We start from the raw sequence: 15892 nt of genomic DNA on the forward strand, positions 1-15892 counted from the left end.
CATTCTCTTCTACCCAAATATTCGCACGGAGATCCCACCTGTTATGTGCTATGCAAGACATGTCCTTTTTGTTAGTTCCGTCCCTTTTTGCACGATTCAAAGAGCAACATGACTGTAACTTGGATAGTAAAATATGAGATATGAGGCCCGAGTTTAGATGGGCTGGAAAAGCTAGGCTGCTTGCGCTTTTTCTCTTCCCCACGGGGGGGTGTGGTGGGTGTGGTGTGGTGGTAGTAGTAGATTGAATGCGACAAATCGAAGACGGGAAGCGTGGTGGAACTCCAATAAGCCGGGAGAACGCTATAGTTTCGTCTGGTCTCTGCGCCCGAATCTCCGCAATGTATGTAGGCCGTGGATCTTGATCTGACAGGGTCCCATTAGTGAAAGTAAATAAAACTAAATCCATTGAGATCTGGAGTTGAGAGGGGAAAAAGAACAAAGGCATCCGCGTCCCGGAGACTGGCCGCCTGCCTGTTGTGGTTAGGCGCCGCCTCGCTTAAATTTCGTGTGTGACTCGCGCCGCCCAACCTCTGCGGCTCGGAACCCTCACAACGGATTTTCCTGCCAGGCAAAAGAACCAGCCCGATCCGCCTTACCAACCTGCGTGTTATCCCCCCGGCGACGACTGAGACCGCCGTTCCTCGATTTCCGCGACTTTCCCGATCTCCAGCGTTTGAATAATATCCGCAAACATGTCGCGTTTCTTCTACGGTGGCGGTAGCGACAGCGAGTCCAGCTCCTCTGACGAGGAGGAGCTCTACAGTGATCGCGAGGAGGAGGAGCAGTCCGAGGAGGAGTCCAGCGAGGAAGAGTCTGAGGAGGAGGAGTCCTCGTCCGATGACGAGGATGCCGGCAAGACCGGTGCGAACCGTTTCATGAAGAATGTCTCCGAAAGCGAAGAGAGTGAAGATGAGGAACGAGTAACTATCGTCAAGAGTGCCAAGGACAAGCGGTTGGAGGAACTCGAAAACACCGTCAAGTTGATCGAAAATGCCGAGAAGATCAGTGATTGGGCGGTCATCTCGACAGGTGCGTTTGGCCCTGATATCAGAGGATGGAATTACGGGATCGGCAGCGGAGGGAAGGATGGGTTTTTGATACTAACATCCGTTTTCTAGAGTTCGACAAGCTGAACCGTCAAATCGTCAAGATTGCCCAGTCTGGCCCCACCCCCAAGATCTACGTCAAGACTGTTGCGGACCTGGAGGATTTCGTCAACGAGACCATCTCGAAGCAGAAGTCGAGCAACAAGAAGATGAATGCCAGCAACGCCAAGGGATTCAACGCCGTTAAGCAGCGTATCAAGAAGAACAACAAGGACTACGCCGTTCAGATCGACAAGTACAGGCAGAACAAGGATGGCTTCATGGAAGCCAAGGAGGAAGTGGCCCGCCCCGTCGCCGCCGCCCCTCGCCTGACCAAGATCGAGCGTATCGAAGCCCCTGTTCTTTCCACCGCCGGTGATGACGATGGTTTCGCAACCGTCGGCCGTGGCGGCAAGACCCTCCAGTACACCCCCGAGAGCATCCTGAAGCACCTCCGTGTTATCGTCGAATCCCGCGGAAAGAAGAACACCGACCGTCTGGAGCAGATCCGCACGATGGAGAAGCTGTTGGAGGTTGCCCAGACCCCTTACCAGCGTATCCGCATCTACTTGACCATGATCTCCACCCGCTTCGATCTCACCTCTTCCTCCACCAGCAACTACATGGCCGTCGATCAGTGGAAGTTCGCCGAGCAGGAGTTCGCTACCCTTCTGTCCGTTCTCGAGAACAACCGCACCTATGTCGTGACCGAGGGTGCTGAGGAGTGGGAGGATGATGAGAAGCAGCCCACCCCCGCCCCCGGCGAGGTCCTTCACATCCCCGGCAGCATCGTCTCGTATGTCGAGAGACTGGATGATGAGCTCACCCGTTCCCTGCAGCACATCGACCCCCACACTGCCGAGTACATCGACCGTCTGGGTGACGAGAAGCAGCTGTACGCCAACCTTGTCCGCACCCAGGCCTACGTCGAGGGTCTTACTCAGTCCGAGAAGAGCGACCCCCGCCAGGACAGCCTTAACCGCGTGGTCATGAGGAGATTGGAGCACATCTACTTCAAGCCTTCCCAGGTCGTCACGATCCTGGAGGAGGGTACCTGGAAGGTCCTTCCCTCCGAGCTGGACACCAACATCACTCCTCGTGGCAACACGGGCGATGTGACCAACCTTGTGCAGACCCTTTGCAGCTACCTGTTCAAGCACAGCGACGGTATCATCCGTGCTCGTGCCATGCTGTGCCAGATCTACTTCCTTGCTCTGCACGACCAGTACTACCGCTCTCGTGACCTGATGCTCATGTCCCATCTTACCGAGAACATTGCCAACTTCGACGTTTCCACCCAAATCCTCTTCAACCGCACCCTTGTTCAGATCGGTCTGTGTGCCTTCCGTGCTGGCCTGATCTACGAGGCCCAGAACACCCTCTCCGAGGTCTGCGGCAGTGGACGTCAGAAAGAGCTGTTGGCTCAGGGTATCATCCTCCAGCGCTACTCCACCGTCTCGCCTGAACAGGAGCGTCTGGAGCGTCAGCGTCAGCTGCCCTTCCACATGCACATCAACCTGGAGCTCCTCGAGTGCATCTACCTCACGTCGAGCATGTTCCTGGAGGTTCCTCTGATGGCTCAGACTTCTTCCTCCCCCGAGATGAAGCGTCGTGTCATCTCCAAGACCTTCCGTCGTATGCTGGACTACAACGAGCGCCAGGTCTTCACTGGTCCCGCTGAGAACACCCGTGACGGTGTCATCATGAGTGCCAAGTTCCTCGCCGCCGGTGACTGGAAGAAGGCCGCTGAGATGCTCAACTCGATCAAGATCTGGGATCTGATGCCCCAGCCCGACAAGGTCAAGGAGATGCTGTCCCAGCAGATCCAGGAGGAGGGTCTCCGCACCTACCTCTTCACCTACGCCCCCTTCTACGACAGCCTCTCCATCTCCACCCTGTCCACCATGTTCGAGCTCCCCGAGAAGAAGATCGCCGCTATCATCAGCCGTATGATCTCTCACGAGGAACTGGCCGCTGCTCTCGATCAGGTCAACGACGCCATTGTCTTCCGCAAGGGTGTCGAGCTGTCCCGTCTCCAGTCCCAGATCGTTACCCTCGCCGACAAGTCGATGAACCTTCTGGAGTCCAACGAGAAGACTCTCGAGCAGCGTACGCAAGGTATGGCCAACGCCTTCCAGCGCGATCAGGGCGCCGGCGCCCGTGGTGGCCGTGGTCCTCGAGGTGGTGGCCAAGCCCGTGGTGGTCCCAGATTCCCTGGTGGCCAACAAGGTCGTCGGCCCGGAGGACAGCAGTTTGGCGGTGGTGCATTGGGCGGAGCGATCAAGGCATAAAAATGATTTCTAATGGCATTGATTTCTTTTTTCATGGTTCTAATGCTCCTTTTTCTTGGAATTTAAACTGCGTATGATTCCATGTGTGCTCTTACCCATCATGGTTCCTTTTTTTCTTCAACTTTTTTTCCCGTTGGGACACTCTAGCCCTTTTTTCACTTAGAGTTCTCCTACTGTCATGCATACCGTATTTTTACTCTCCGCAGATGAATATCACGTTTGGAATGAACGATGGACATACAGAGCCTGAAAAGTCTAGATTGTGTATCAAAGGTTGAAAATCAATGCACGCTAACGCTTTAATCAAATGTACAGGTCGTAGATGCTCTGAAATCAAGCATTCCTCGGTAGATCAAAGATAAGCTAGGGTGGTCGCTTTAGCACCCTCTTAATAGTCCACCAGTCAGGATCCTCAACAGACTTGGGTATGATATATTTGACATGACGGGGAGGAATCCATAGCAGTCTCGGAGTAAAGCCACTTCATCTTGGAACTCTGCATGCCCCTTCCATTCTTAGGATGTCCCCAGACAAAAACAATGATTAGTATATATCTCCTTGCATCCAGTACCCGCTGGACACTTGCGGCAGCCCCAACGCCCAAGATTGTCCTTGAATATATCATGATATCAAACAGCAGTAGCCTTCGGCAAAGCATGCTCACCCACTGTCATCTAGCAGGTTTTGAGGTGACCAATACTCATTTTCCTCCGCTTGAGCATCCAGCCAGACAAGGCCATCCGCCAGTAGATCATCAATGACAGTCTGTGCTCGAGCCTTCTCCCAATTCAGATTGGCCTGGAGCATAGAGATGCTCACGTAGCCAAGAACCTGAATAGCCTCGAGGACTGTAGCCTGATCTGTGTTTAGCTCTTTGGGAATCGATCGAATATATTGCTTGCTGCCGACATGTACAATCGAGAATCCAGAGCCTAGGGGTTCCAGACTCTTGACAGCTCGGAGAACATCGTCACTGCATATCGCATATCAGTTACTGTGTCACTCATTATGGGTAGAGCAAAGCCTGAGTGAGTACGTACTCTGTAACCTCCAGTCCACTACCAATAGCCTTCCCCTTGCCTACTCGTTTCCGACACTCCTCAACACCAATTAACCCGCCGTTCTCGCTTCGCGTAGCGCGACAAAGTTCCACCACTCTGACAGCGACCTCAAAGTAGAAGTCGTTCATATCTCCACCCATGATCTGCGTCCAAAAGCTGCCAATCTCCCCTAGCCCTTTGCGCGCATTCTTTCCTTTGACATTGCTGGCTGCAAGGGGATCAACTCCAATAGCATTGCACATGCGGGCAAACTCCGCTCTAAACGTCGGGTTCGACTTGATCGTGGAGCTGTGTTCCAGCGCGAAGGTGTGGAGCAATGACTGGAATACGGACAGTTGCGTCTGTAGAGAGGAGAGATGCGAGGAGCGTAGATTGGCGCCATGATTCGCAAATGACTGGCTGGCTTGAGTGCGATTGGCGAAGGCGCCAAGTCCAACTCCTCGACGAGTAGCCATAGCGATCAGGTGTCTGCTCTTGAGGAGGGTTCAATTATCGGAGCGCGTGGGGTAACCACGAGAGCGCTAGATAGATGCGGTCATACTGCCACTGGCTCTTATCAGTAAGAGTCACCTGACCAGCGGATACCCTGATAGCGATAAGGGCTTGAAGAATCCCAAAAGGAACAAATGGGCGGGCCAGGGTGACTAGCCGTATGCGGCTTAGCGGGGGTATCCACCCACACAACCCATTTTTCTCGATTCGCAGCGGCTTTTTTCTTCCTTTTGATCTTCTTCCAGTACGACAGCCTTCGCCAATCGCCCAACTCGCGAACTCTACGGACCGTCACAATGGCCTCCACTGCTACGTGAGACTCCCTTTGAGATTCCCCTGCGGCTGATCGCTCGAGGTGCTTGTGAGGGTTACAGATATAGTCGTCCTTTCTCGCTGGAGATGCTGCGACCTGAAAACGGTTGCTGAGCACCAGCTCGATTTTTCCCGCGACCGAGCCTCGCCCCTGAATCGCCTAAGACTTTGTTAGGAATATGAGGATTGGGTGTCGGCACGGTCTGGGGTATTGAGGTTGAAGGCACTGTGAACCTTCTCCTTGAAAACAATTGTTGTGAGCTATCGTCTTGTACCATTGCGCCGTGATAGGGTATGGTATGGGCGAAAAGCGTCAACACCACTTCCCGAGCGTTATGCTTGGGGTTTTGTCGGATGAGGATTATCATACTTGGTTGAAGTCGCCGCCGGCTTGCGAAAGTTGCTGCTGAAAATGCGTGACTAGTAGTGAGCTGGACCGCGCGGGCTCGACAAGTGAAGAAGAAAATTTTTTTTCTTCTACCTCACCGATCAAATGGATGTCGTCGAGTGCTTTTTTATCCTATGCCTTCAGTATGAGAATGTGGCACTATAGCTGCAATTCTTACACTCGGCGAAAGTCTGTGTAATCACTGCGGACAGACTGTACTGACCTTAACAGCACTGTCCCCACCAAGGAGCAGGTTCTCGTCCCCGAGACCCTCCTGAAGAAGCGCAAGAGCCAGGAGCAGGCTCGCGCTGTCGCCCGTGAGGAGGCCGAGAAGAAGAAGGCCGTAAGTTCATACCATTTTTTTTCTATTGCCTTTCCCTCTTCCTTCTATAGTGATGACAACAACCACTACGCGACTAGACTACGGTCGATGCTGTCGCTTCGTTAACCATCTTTCGGGGCTGAAAAAGAAGCTTCAAATGATTTTCATTTCACGAGTCATTTGTCAAGACCATCTGCTAACAGATGAATCCAGGCCAACAAGGAGAAGCGCGCCGTCATCTTCAAGCGTGCCGAGTCCTACGTCAAGGAGTACCGCGATGCTGAGCGCGAGAAGATCCGCCTTGCCCGCGTTGCTCGCAAGGAGGGTAACTTCTACGTTGCTGACGAGCCCAAGCTTGTCTTCGTTATCCGTATCAAGGGGTAAGTTGATTCCAGCATGCTATCTCATCATCACACGATATTAACAGCTATATAGTATCAACAAGATCCCTCCCCAGCCCCGCAAGATCCTCCAGCTGCTCCGTCTGCTCCAGATCAACAACGGTACCTTCGTCCGTCTTACCAAGGCTACCCAGGAGATGTTGACCATCATCAACCCCTACATTGCCTACGGTTACCCCAACCTCAAGTCCGTCCGTGAGCTCGTCTACAAGCGCGGTTACGGAAAGGTCGACAAGCAGCGTGTTCCCCTCACTGACAACCAGATCATTGAGGAGAACCTCGGCAAGTACGGCATTGTCTGCATGGAGGATCTGATCCACGAGATCTACACCGTTGGCCCCAACTTCAAGCAGGCCAACAACTTCCTGTGGCCCTTCAAGCTCTCCAACCCCACTGGTGGCTTCCACACCCGCAAGTTCAAGCACTTCATCGAGGGTGGTGACTACGGTAACCGTGAGGAGAACATCAACGGCCTCATCCGCCAGATGAACTAGATTCATCATCATCGGTGATGGGCTTGTCCGTACCGGGTTGTTATGAGCTCCGAAATTTCCTAGTTAGCGGGTACTGGTCTAAAATCTGGGTTACAAAAATTTAAAAGCTTCGTACAACCTGACTTGATTTCTTTGTAATTGAGATGTAGTTCATTGTAAAGGACCTTCAAGACGTTGTACAACCGCAGCTGCCTTTGTGGGAGAGCTGGAAAGCTAACACCTGCCTCCCCCGACCGCTTTCCTGGCCGCCGAAAGCGGCAGAATCCTTTCGACCTCGCAGACAAAAGTGCGGATATAGGCGGCTATCAGCGGATATATCTTTTGTACAGCCCCGAACAAGTGAGCCGGGATTCTGTATACTTTTTGACCGCCTTTGAGTCGGGTGGCAGAAAATGGTCGCCTGTCAGTGAGGGACAAGATTGTATGATGTTGACCAGTTGGAATTGGGTATTTGATTGGATTACTTGTTATCTTGGGTTCATGTAATCGCTTGTGGTTCTTTTGGTAGTTGGTTGTTGTTTTGTTATATGGATTTATAGTATGAAGGAGCATTGTGGTGGTATATATTGCTTCCACTGATGGTACTCCTAGTAGTACGGAGAAAAGTAATATGGCGTTCTAGTGGAAACTATACAATAGTATAGTAACCTTTCTTTATTTACACATTATGTAAGTATTGGCTTGGTTCAAGTCTGTTTCTAATTTGGTGAAGAGATAACGCTTAATACTAGTACCAGTGTGTATAGTAGTAGATGATCTATCTGTGTCAATATATATACAACTAAAACCCTGCGATTTAGACTTCAAGGACGCGAAAATAAACATACAGCATTTAGATGTTGATAACCTCCTGCACTCTTCTATTCTTATCCACAACCAATCGAAGCTGTCTCCCCTCCCAGCCTGTTGGTGGAGCAGATGCTGTAGTAGCATGAGGGACAGGCTTGAATGTACCCGCCCGGAGAGTTTCAGTGAAGAGTTCGTAAGAGGGATAATCTGTATCTAGAGTTAGAATTTGTCCATCTGAATAAATACTGGGTAGCCTGAAGTAATACTTACAGCCATCAACAAATTTCGTGACTTGTTCCTCCGTCATACCGGTCCCTTTTGCAGCGCGAAGGGTCCTCTCTTGCTCCTGTCGCCAGTCATAGACGAAGTGAAGGTCTTGCGCATCGCTGCATTATCAATTAGCATCTCGAGATGAACTGCTTAGAAGCTGGCACGAGCCACTCACATATGAATCAGCGCATCCAACTGACTGCAGTCATCACCATCATTAGCTGCCATCCCTCAACAGAGACAGACAAAACTTACTCAGTAATCACATCATACCCCCTCAACGCCTCATTAACCGTCTTGACATCCTCAAACTCCACATGCCCCAATCTCCCCTTATACTCACCCTGACCAGCCGCAGCAGCTTCCTTCAACCTAACCGCATCCTCCCACTTCCTCTTCAGCACCTCCTCATCCCACGCGCGAAACCCCACACACCACCCCTCGAAAATCACCACCTTCACCTTCTCCTCACCATCCTTATTCACTACCTCCCACTGTGACGGAGGCACGCGATCGCCCTGTCCGGAAAATGCCGACTTATCGTACGCCGGGACCGCAGTGCGCTGGCCCGCCCGTAACGCCGAGAACACTTCCTTCGCTAGCGTCAGGTCATGGGTGCCGGGTTGTCCGCGATGCTGGAGGAGCGGGTTTGAGGGGTGCGAGGCGGCGAGGTGTTCTTGTTGCGAGTGTGTGAGGTATAGGTCGTCGAGGGAGAGGGTTACCACGTTGAGGGAGTAGGGTGGGGAGCGGAGGGTGGATTGGAGGGTTGAGACCTTTTTGCCCCCATTTGATTTGATTGTTAGTGAACTGATTTGTTTTCTTTACTCCCTTAAAGGGTAATTGAGCGTGATCATTATTAGGAGGAAAGGGGTCATACCAGGACTGTTTTACCGGCCCCTTGCACGCCATTTAGACCGAGGAAGAAAGGCGGGGTGTTGGTGGGATGGCGGGCTTGGTGGGCCTGGAGTCGTTCCAGAAGGTAGGGGATGCAGTGTTGGGATTTGTCGTCGATTATTTCGGGCATTGTGGGGGATTGTAGTATCTTCTTTGGTGCTTTTATGGGAGAATGAGAAAGTACATAGTAGGCCGCTGGCGTAAGTTGCCGGAGATTATGGCCAGTTGCACAACTATTACTAATAATTACTGACTAAAATATATAGTAAACATTCTATTATGTTATACATAATAGTTATACTAATATTTATATTATATATATAAACTATATCTAAATATATAACCATTTAAAGCTTATTTCATAGCTATTTACTACTGTAGAAAGCTGATTAATTTTCTTTCTAAATCTATCTAGTAAGAGTTACTTTATTTATTATTTATTATATTAAATATATTCTTTATAGTTTATTTACTGTTACTTTATTTTTTTTTTATTAGAAATCTTATATTTTTCTCTCTTCTTATAATTCTCTTTTTTATAATTCTTTTCTTTATAACTCTTTTTTTTTATATTTTTTTTTATTTATAACTTCTCTCTTTTAAATACTACTTTTATTTTTATAATTTCTATATAAAATTCTAGATATTTCTGCAGAAGACTAATTTAGTATAATAAAAAATAAATTTAAAAATATTATTAATTAAAATATAGATAAGCTGAAAGACTTTTATAAATAATATAAAAATAAAGTATTAATTCAGAAGAAATAAATATAAATATAAAATAGAAACTAAAGATACTTCTAATAGAAGAGAATTCAGCTCAAAAAATTACTAAAAAAAATAAAAAAAACTTAATTAAATTTTTTAAACTTAATAGCGAGAAAGAATAGAGAGAATAATTATAATCTAATTTTATTAAATTATACTAGCTAGAACTATAAAAATATTTTAATTAAACTAATAATAATATATAAAAGTATAGAACTAGTTTAACTTATATATAAAAACTTATAATTTAAAATAAAATATAAAAATTAATTAAATATAACCAAAGATATATTAATAAAATTATATAAAATATAAATAATTATATTATATATTTTATATATTCTATAAGATCTGAAAATCTAAACTGCAGGAATAATATCTTTTATTAAAAAAATCTATATATTAGTAAAATAAATATAATAATATAAATATTAAAAAATATATTTATATAAATATATAGTTCCTTCCAGATATATAAACCAAGTAAAAAAAATATATTATTTAAAATATATCTACCAGATAAGTATTCTAGAAATAATCTGTAAAAGTTTTTTATAATTAATTAAAAAAATTTAAAATATTATAAAATAAGAACTTATTAAGATTTACTAGATAAGATTTATAAAGGCTGCTATTACTATAGGAATTACTAATAATATTATAATTAAAATTATTATTATTATAAATATTACTAAAATAAAATTAAAATTTAAATTAAAATTAAATAATTTTAGCCTGTCCAGCCTGTCTATTAATTAATAAAGTAAAAAAAAAAAAATAATTTAAAAATATAAACTATTAATAAATAGAAAGAAGCTTATTTTAAAATAATAATTATATATTTTTAATCTTAAAGATTTATTCTGAATATATATAAGAATAAAGACTATATTTTAATTATTAAGATTATATATATTAGAAGAGACAGAGTATCTAGTTAATATAATTAATAATATTAATATTAATCAGGTATTAGATATAAAGATATAATTTAATAATATTTTAAGATAAAAGAAAATAAAGAAAATTATTAATATATTAAAAATATTATAAAATAATATTTTTAAATCTACTATCTACCAGATAGCAGAGAATCTTTAATAATTTTTTAATATTAATACAGATGTTAATGATCTTCTGATATAATTTATATTTAAAAATTATAAAAAAATTATAATATATAAGAAATAATTAAATACAGAGAAATATTAATTTAATAATAAAGATAAGATTTATATAAATTTAGATATTAATAAAAATAATCTCTAGCTTGAAGACATAATCTGTAGTTAATAATTAAAATTTTAATAATTAATTTATATAAATTATATAGTTAATATAAAGCTCGCTGGCTTAATAATAAAAATAATAATTATTAATATTATTAAAATAAAAAAAATCTAGAAAACTATTAGTTTTTTTTTATATATAAGTATTATATTAGAATATTATAAAAAGCTTTTATAGCTGATAGAATATAGATTCTTAATTAATAAAAATATAAATATAATAAAGCTGTCAGAGATAAGACAGAATTTTTAAAAGATTATTTAATTTTAATTATAATTCTGCCTCATTTAATTAATCAGTAGATAGATAAGATTATATTAATAACTGATTTATTTATTATTATATTATATTATAATAATAGCTGCTACTAAGAAAAAGATTTTATTAAAAATAAATTAATATAAAAATATTTTATATTTAAAGATAGTATTAATAGTATTAAAATAATTATAATTATATTTTATTAAATACTGGAAGCCTGACATGGCCTATAAATAATTAAAGTATAATATATAATAAAAAAATAAAAATATAATATAATTAATTTAAGAATACCAGCTGGCTTTCCCAGGGATTTATATAGTTTTTTTAAAATTATAATATTTAATAAGATATATATACTATAGAATTTATTATTAAGATTATTCCTTGCTTATATATAATTATATATAAAGTTTAGATTACTACTAACAGCTATACTATTTTATAATAATATAAGAAATTTTCTAGAATATAAGAAGCTTCTTCTCCGGTCTAATTTCTAAATAAATATTATAATAAGTATTATATAGATAAACTAAATAATAAATATTATAGCTAGCAGTAATAATAAAAAGATTTTTTATAATTAATAATTTTTAATCAAGTATATTTTAAATAAAGAGAATAATATTAATACTATCTTATATTAACTTCAAAGAATTCTAGTATAAATAATAATCAGGAGAATATAAGAATCAGTACTATTAATTAGATTAACTTAAAAAATTAAAATAAATATATTTCTAATTTTTAAAAAGGTCATAATATCAGTATTTAAATTTAATAAATTTATAATATATAAAATCTATAAGATTATCTATAGATAGAATATCTTTATTATAAATAAAAAGAATAATAAGTAAATGTACTGATATATAAATAAATTATATAAATTAATAATAAATTTTAATTAATTAGAATTTATAAATATTAAGATTAATTTAGATTTAGTATAGGTAGTAGAAGCGCTTAGTACTATTTAATATTATAAATAAATAAATTATATTTAATCTAAACTAGAGAGTAAGACTATAATAAAGAAGTCTTTTATAAAAGACTTTTATAATTAAGTTAAAAAGATAATTTATATAAAAATATTAATAATTAATAGCTCTGTAAATAAGATAGAACTTAATATTAATAATTTAAAATAGCTTTTAAAAAATATATTTAAAATATAAATAATACTGCCTATTCTGCAGGATCAGATATTTTTTAAAAAAAAAAAAATAATTATCTAAATTTATTTTCTAAAAAAATAGATATATATTTCAGCAGCTCTTACTAAGATAGATATTAATTATATAATTATATATATCAGACTTATTATTAATAAACAGATCTGTATTATTAAAGATTTTATTTATAATTTTAATTATTATATAATATTAATAATAAATTATTTAATAAGTTTAGCCAGACTTAATTTTTAAATAATATATTATAATCTTTATTTCTTTTTTTTAATTATCTTAAAAACTATTATAAATCAGGTTATTAGCCAGGTACTCTATATAAAATAAATTAAAACTATATTTATTTATAAATATCAGATTCTAAACTTCTTTAATATTTATTTTATAAAATATAATCTTAACAAGATTTTACTAGATTTAATTATTATAATATATATTAATTTTATATTTATACTTAATAAGTCGGCCGCCGGATTCTCAGTAAATAAATAAATTATTTAAAACAGGGAACTAGTAGCTTTTATAAAAAATAAAAAATTTAAAAAAAAAATATTACTGATATTAAGAAAATAATAAATTAGATAATATAGAAGATTTTAAATAATTTTAAGAATTTTTTTTTAAATAAATAAATATTTGCAGTAGCTTAGCTAGTTATTATTAATTAATAAAATATTAAATATAAAGTATTTAGAAAAAGACTTTTATAGAATATATTATAAAAAAATAATTAGACTTTAACTAATAATAAATAAAAACTAGGAAAAATAGTTCTCTGGTTCTTAAAAATATTAATTATATTTTTTATAATTTTTAATAAATTTATTTAAATATAGAAACTAAATTATAAATATTATTTTATTTAAATTTATTTTCCTGACAGAACTAGACATAGTTCTTATAATAAATAAAATTAAAATTCTAATTCTTAGAGATAATGATTTTTTAGTAACCAGAGAACTTATATATAAAATAATAAAAAATTTTAATAGTAATAATATAATTAATATTACAGATATAAATAAATAAAATAATCTAGTTAATATTTATACAGATAATAATATTTTAGAATTTATTAAAGATATTATATATACTAGTCTAAAGATAATTAATACCGGTATAAGATAATATCTTATTAATATAGATAATATAAAAGAAATATATATAAATATAAAGATAAAAACTTTTCTTACCAGTAATCTTTACAAGATATCTAGATATATATATTAATAGATAAGAACTAGATATAATAAAATTAATAAATTAATATATTTATTAATACAAATACAGGCTGTTTTAAAGATCTTAAAAGATAACTACTTATATTTATTAAAAATAAAATAAATATAAAAAAAAATTATTAATATTAATCTTCTTATATTCTAGATTAAAGATATAAATATTAAAATTAGAAATATTATAATTAAATTAAGACTTAGAGTATAGCTTTAATTTAAAAATTATATTAGTTATTTTTATTTTTATATTATATTATATCTAGTAAAAGATTTTTTTTTTATATAATTATATTTATTTTATTCTTATAATAATAATAATATTTATTTTAATTATTAGAAATATAATAACTGTTCTTTCTATAAGAAATAAAATTATAATTATATTATAAAAAGCTTCCACAGATAGCTTATAAATAATTATAAAATAAATAAATTAAAAAATATAAGAGGCCAGTAGATGTTAGAGATAATATAATTAATTAAAAAATAAATTAATAATAATATAAAGATTTACTAAGAAAATATATAGAGTGGTATAAAAAAGCTATAGATATATATTTATAATAAAAAATATATTTTATATATAAATATATTCATATACTAGATATTCTAATAGTATCTATTTATTAATATACTATTAATAATAAAAAAATAATATTTAAATTATAAATATTTTCTTGTCTTCTTCTACTTATTTTTATTATATAAAAATACTCAGTAACCAGCTTTTATATTATAATATTATTATATTAATATTTATTTTATATTTCTATTAATACTTAATAGATAAAGACAGTAGATATTATCTAGAATAAATTTTAGAAATATTATTCTAGAATATATTAATTAATATCAGTTTAGTACTAGTCTTATTTTTAATAAATTTATTTCTTTCTTTAATTAGAATTTATGTAAGAAGTGCTGCCAGTATTAAATATAATAAAATAAATAATATCTTTTAAATATTAAGTATTTATATACTGCTAATAATAATAATTTTTAAAAAAAATATTATAATTAGAGATATATTCTGAGCAAGTATTAAAGATAATTAAAATAAAAAATAATATAATTTAATTCTTTTAGAGCCGGGCTTCTCTATATAAGATTATAAAAAAAAAAATAAATAAATTAGATTTTTTACTTTTTTAAAATTAAGATTTAATTAATTTATTCTAGTCAGGATATACTACTATAGCTATAATAATATTAAATATTATTATTATACTATTACTATTACAAAGTCCCTGGGAAATCTTAATATTTATTTATTTTTTTAATAAGTAAAAGCTCAATTCTGATAATCAGATTAGTAGAAATAATAATTCTTAGTTATACTAGTAATTTTTATAAAAATAATTATTTACTAATTATAATAGTTTATAAAAAAATAAACTAATTTAACTGAAGCTAGTTATTTTTATTAATTTATTTAATTAAATTAGAATTTCTAAATTAAATAATAAAATATTTAAGAAGATAACTCTCTGTATATAATAGTAGTTTATTATTATTTTAAATAATAAAAAAATAATATAGCCAGTTAAGCAGGTATTTTCTAGTTTTTTTATTACTTATAAAATATATAAGAATATAATAATCTATATTTATAATCTTTATAAAATATAAAAAAATAAGTTCTTAAATCTAGTATTAAGAAAATTTAATAACTAGATTCTTACTCTCTTTTCTTAATAAATATAAAGAATCTATTAATTAACTGATTTTGTCCTGGTTTACCAGATTATAATTAATTAATTTAAATTTAATTAAATATTTAATATCTTTTCTTAGGTCCAGTAGATATTATTTATTAATAATTATTCTAGTCTAGATAAAGATTAATTATAATATAAGTAAAAAAAATAATAAAAGACTTTTATAAATAATATTAATTAATATTAAATATTATAATCCAGCTTATAATATTAACTTATTTTATAAATACTAGTAAATAATATTTTATAAATATATCTAATACTGCTTTATTAAATAAATAAAATTATTATTTTATTCTGCATGTCTTTGACAATTTATATAATTATAATAAATTTTAAAATAAGTTTAGTATTAAGAACTTTTCCTGTTATTTAATATCTATAATTAAAATATATTATACTTATCTAATTATTAATATAAATAAATTTACAGAAAATAATTCTACTAGAGTATATAAGAAAGAATATCTTTTTTTAGAAGAATTTAATAGATTAAATTATTTTAATAATAAAGTAGATATAGCTAGATTTTATTTATAAAAACTGGAACTGGTTATTCAGAATAAGAATAAAATAATTAAAATTATATTTAATATTAATAGACAGGAGCAACAGCAGA

General features: G+C 35.4%; 4 protein-coding genes across 4 annotated transcripts; 2 read left to right on the top strand and 2 right to left on the bottom strand.

Annotated features, from left to right (window-relative positions):
- Positions 1–561: 561 nt before the first annotated feature.
- On the top strand, positions 562–3667 carry nip1 (translation initiation factor eIF3 core subunit c). The gene is made up of 2 exons (XM_025685647.1): positions 562–1029; positions 1119–3667. The coding sequence occupies exons 1-2, from the start codon at positions 693–695 to the stop codon at positions 3374–3376; spliced, it is 2595 nt and encodes an 864-aa protein (XP_025536520.1). The 5' UTR covers positions 562–692; the 3' UTR covers positions 3377–3667.
- A 236-nt stretch (positions 3668–3903) lies between these two features.
- BO79DRAFT_200738 (ESCRT-II subunit protein SNF8) lies at positions 3904–4919 on the bottom strand. Its single transcript, XM_025681518.1, has 2 exons — positions 4417–4919; positions 3904–4349 (listed from the first exon to the last, which is right to left on the bottom strand). Exons 1-2 carry the CDS (start codon positions 4890–4892, stop codon positions 4037–4039), a joined length of 789 nt encoding a protein of 262 aa, XP_025536521.1. The 5' UTR covers positions 4893–4919; the 3' UTR covers positions 3904–4036.
- A 270-nt stretch (positions 4920–5189) lies between these two features.
- Positions 5190–6968, top strand: BO79DRAFT_210764 (60S ribosomal protein uL30). The gene is made up of 4 exons (XM_025682884.1): positions 5190–5242; positions 5861–5972; positions 6165–6331; positions 6387–6968. Exons 1-4 carry the CDS (start codon positions 5226–5228, stop codon positions 6844–6846), a joined length of 756 nt encoding a protein of 251 aa, XP_025536522.1. The 5' UTR covers positions 5190–5225; the 3' UTR covers positions 6847–6968.
- Positions 6969–7603: 635 nt separating this feature from the next.
- BO79DRAFT_179014 (TDA10 family protein) lies at positions 7604–8951 on the bottom strand. Its single transcript, XM_025680003.1, has 5 exons — positions 8783–8951; positions 8161–8678; positions 8081–8104; positions 7906–8021; positions 7604–7842 (listed from the first exon to the last, which is right to left on the bottom strand). The coding sequence occupies exons 1-5, from the start codon at positions 8927–8929 to the stop codon at positions 7679–7681; spliced, it is 969 nt and encodes a 322-aa protein (XP_025536523.1). The 5' UTR covers positions 8930–8951; the 3' UTR covers positions 7604–7678.
- Positions 8952–15892: the final 6941 nt, after the last annotated feature.

This window comes from Aspergillus costaricaensis (assembly GCF_003184835.1).
Source record: "Aspergillus costaricaensis CBS 115574 unplaced genomic scaffold BO79scaffold_30, whole genome shotgun sequence".
Classification (NCBI taxonomy): Eukaryota; Fungi; Ascomycota; class Eurotiomycetes; order Eurotiales; family Aspergillaceae; genus Aspergillus; species Aspergillus costaricensis.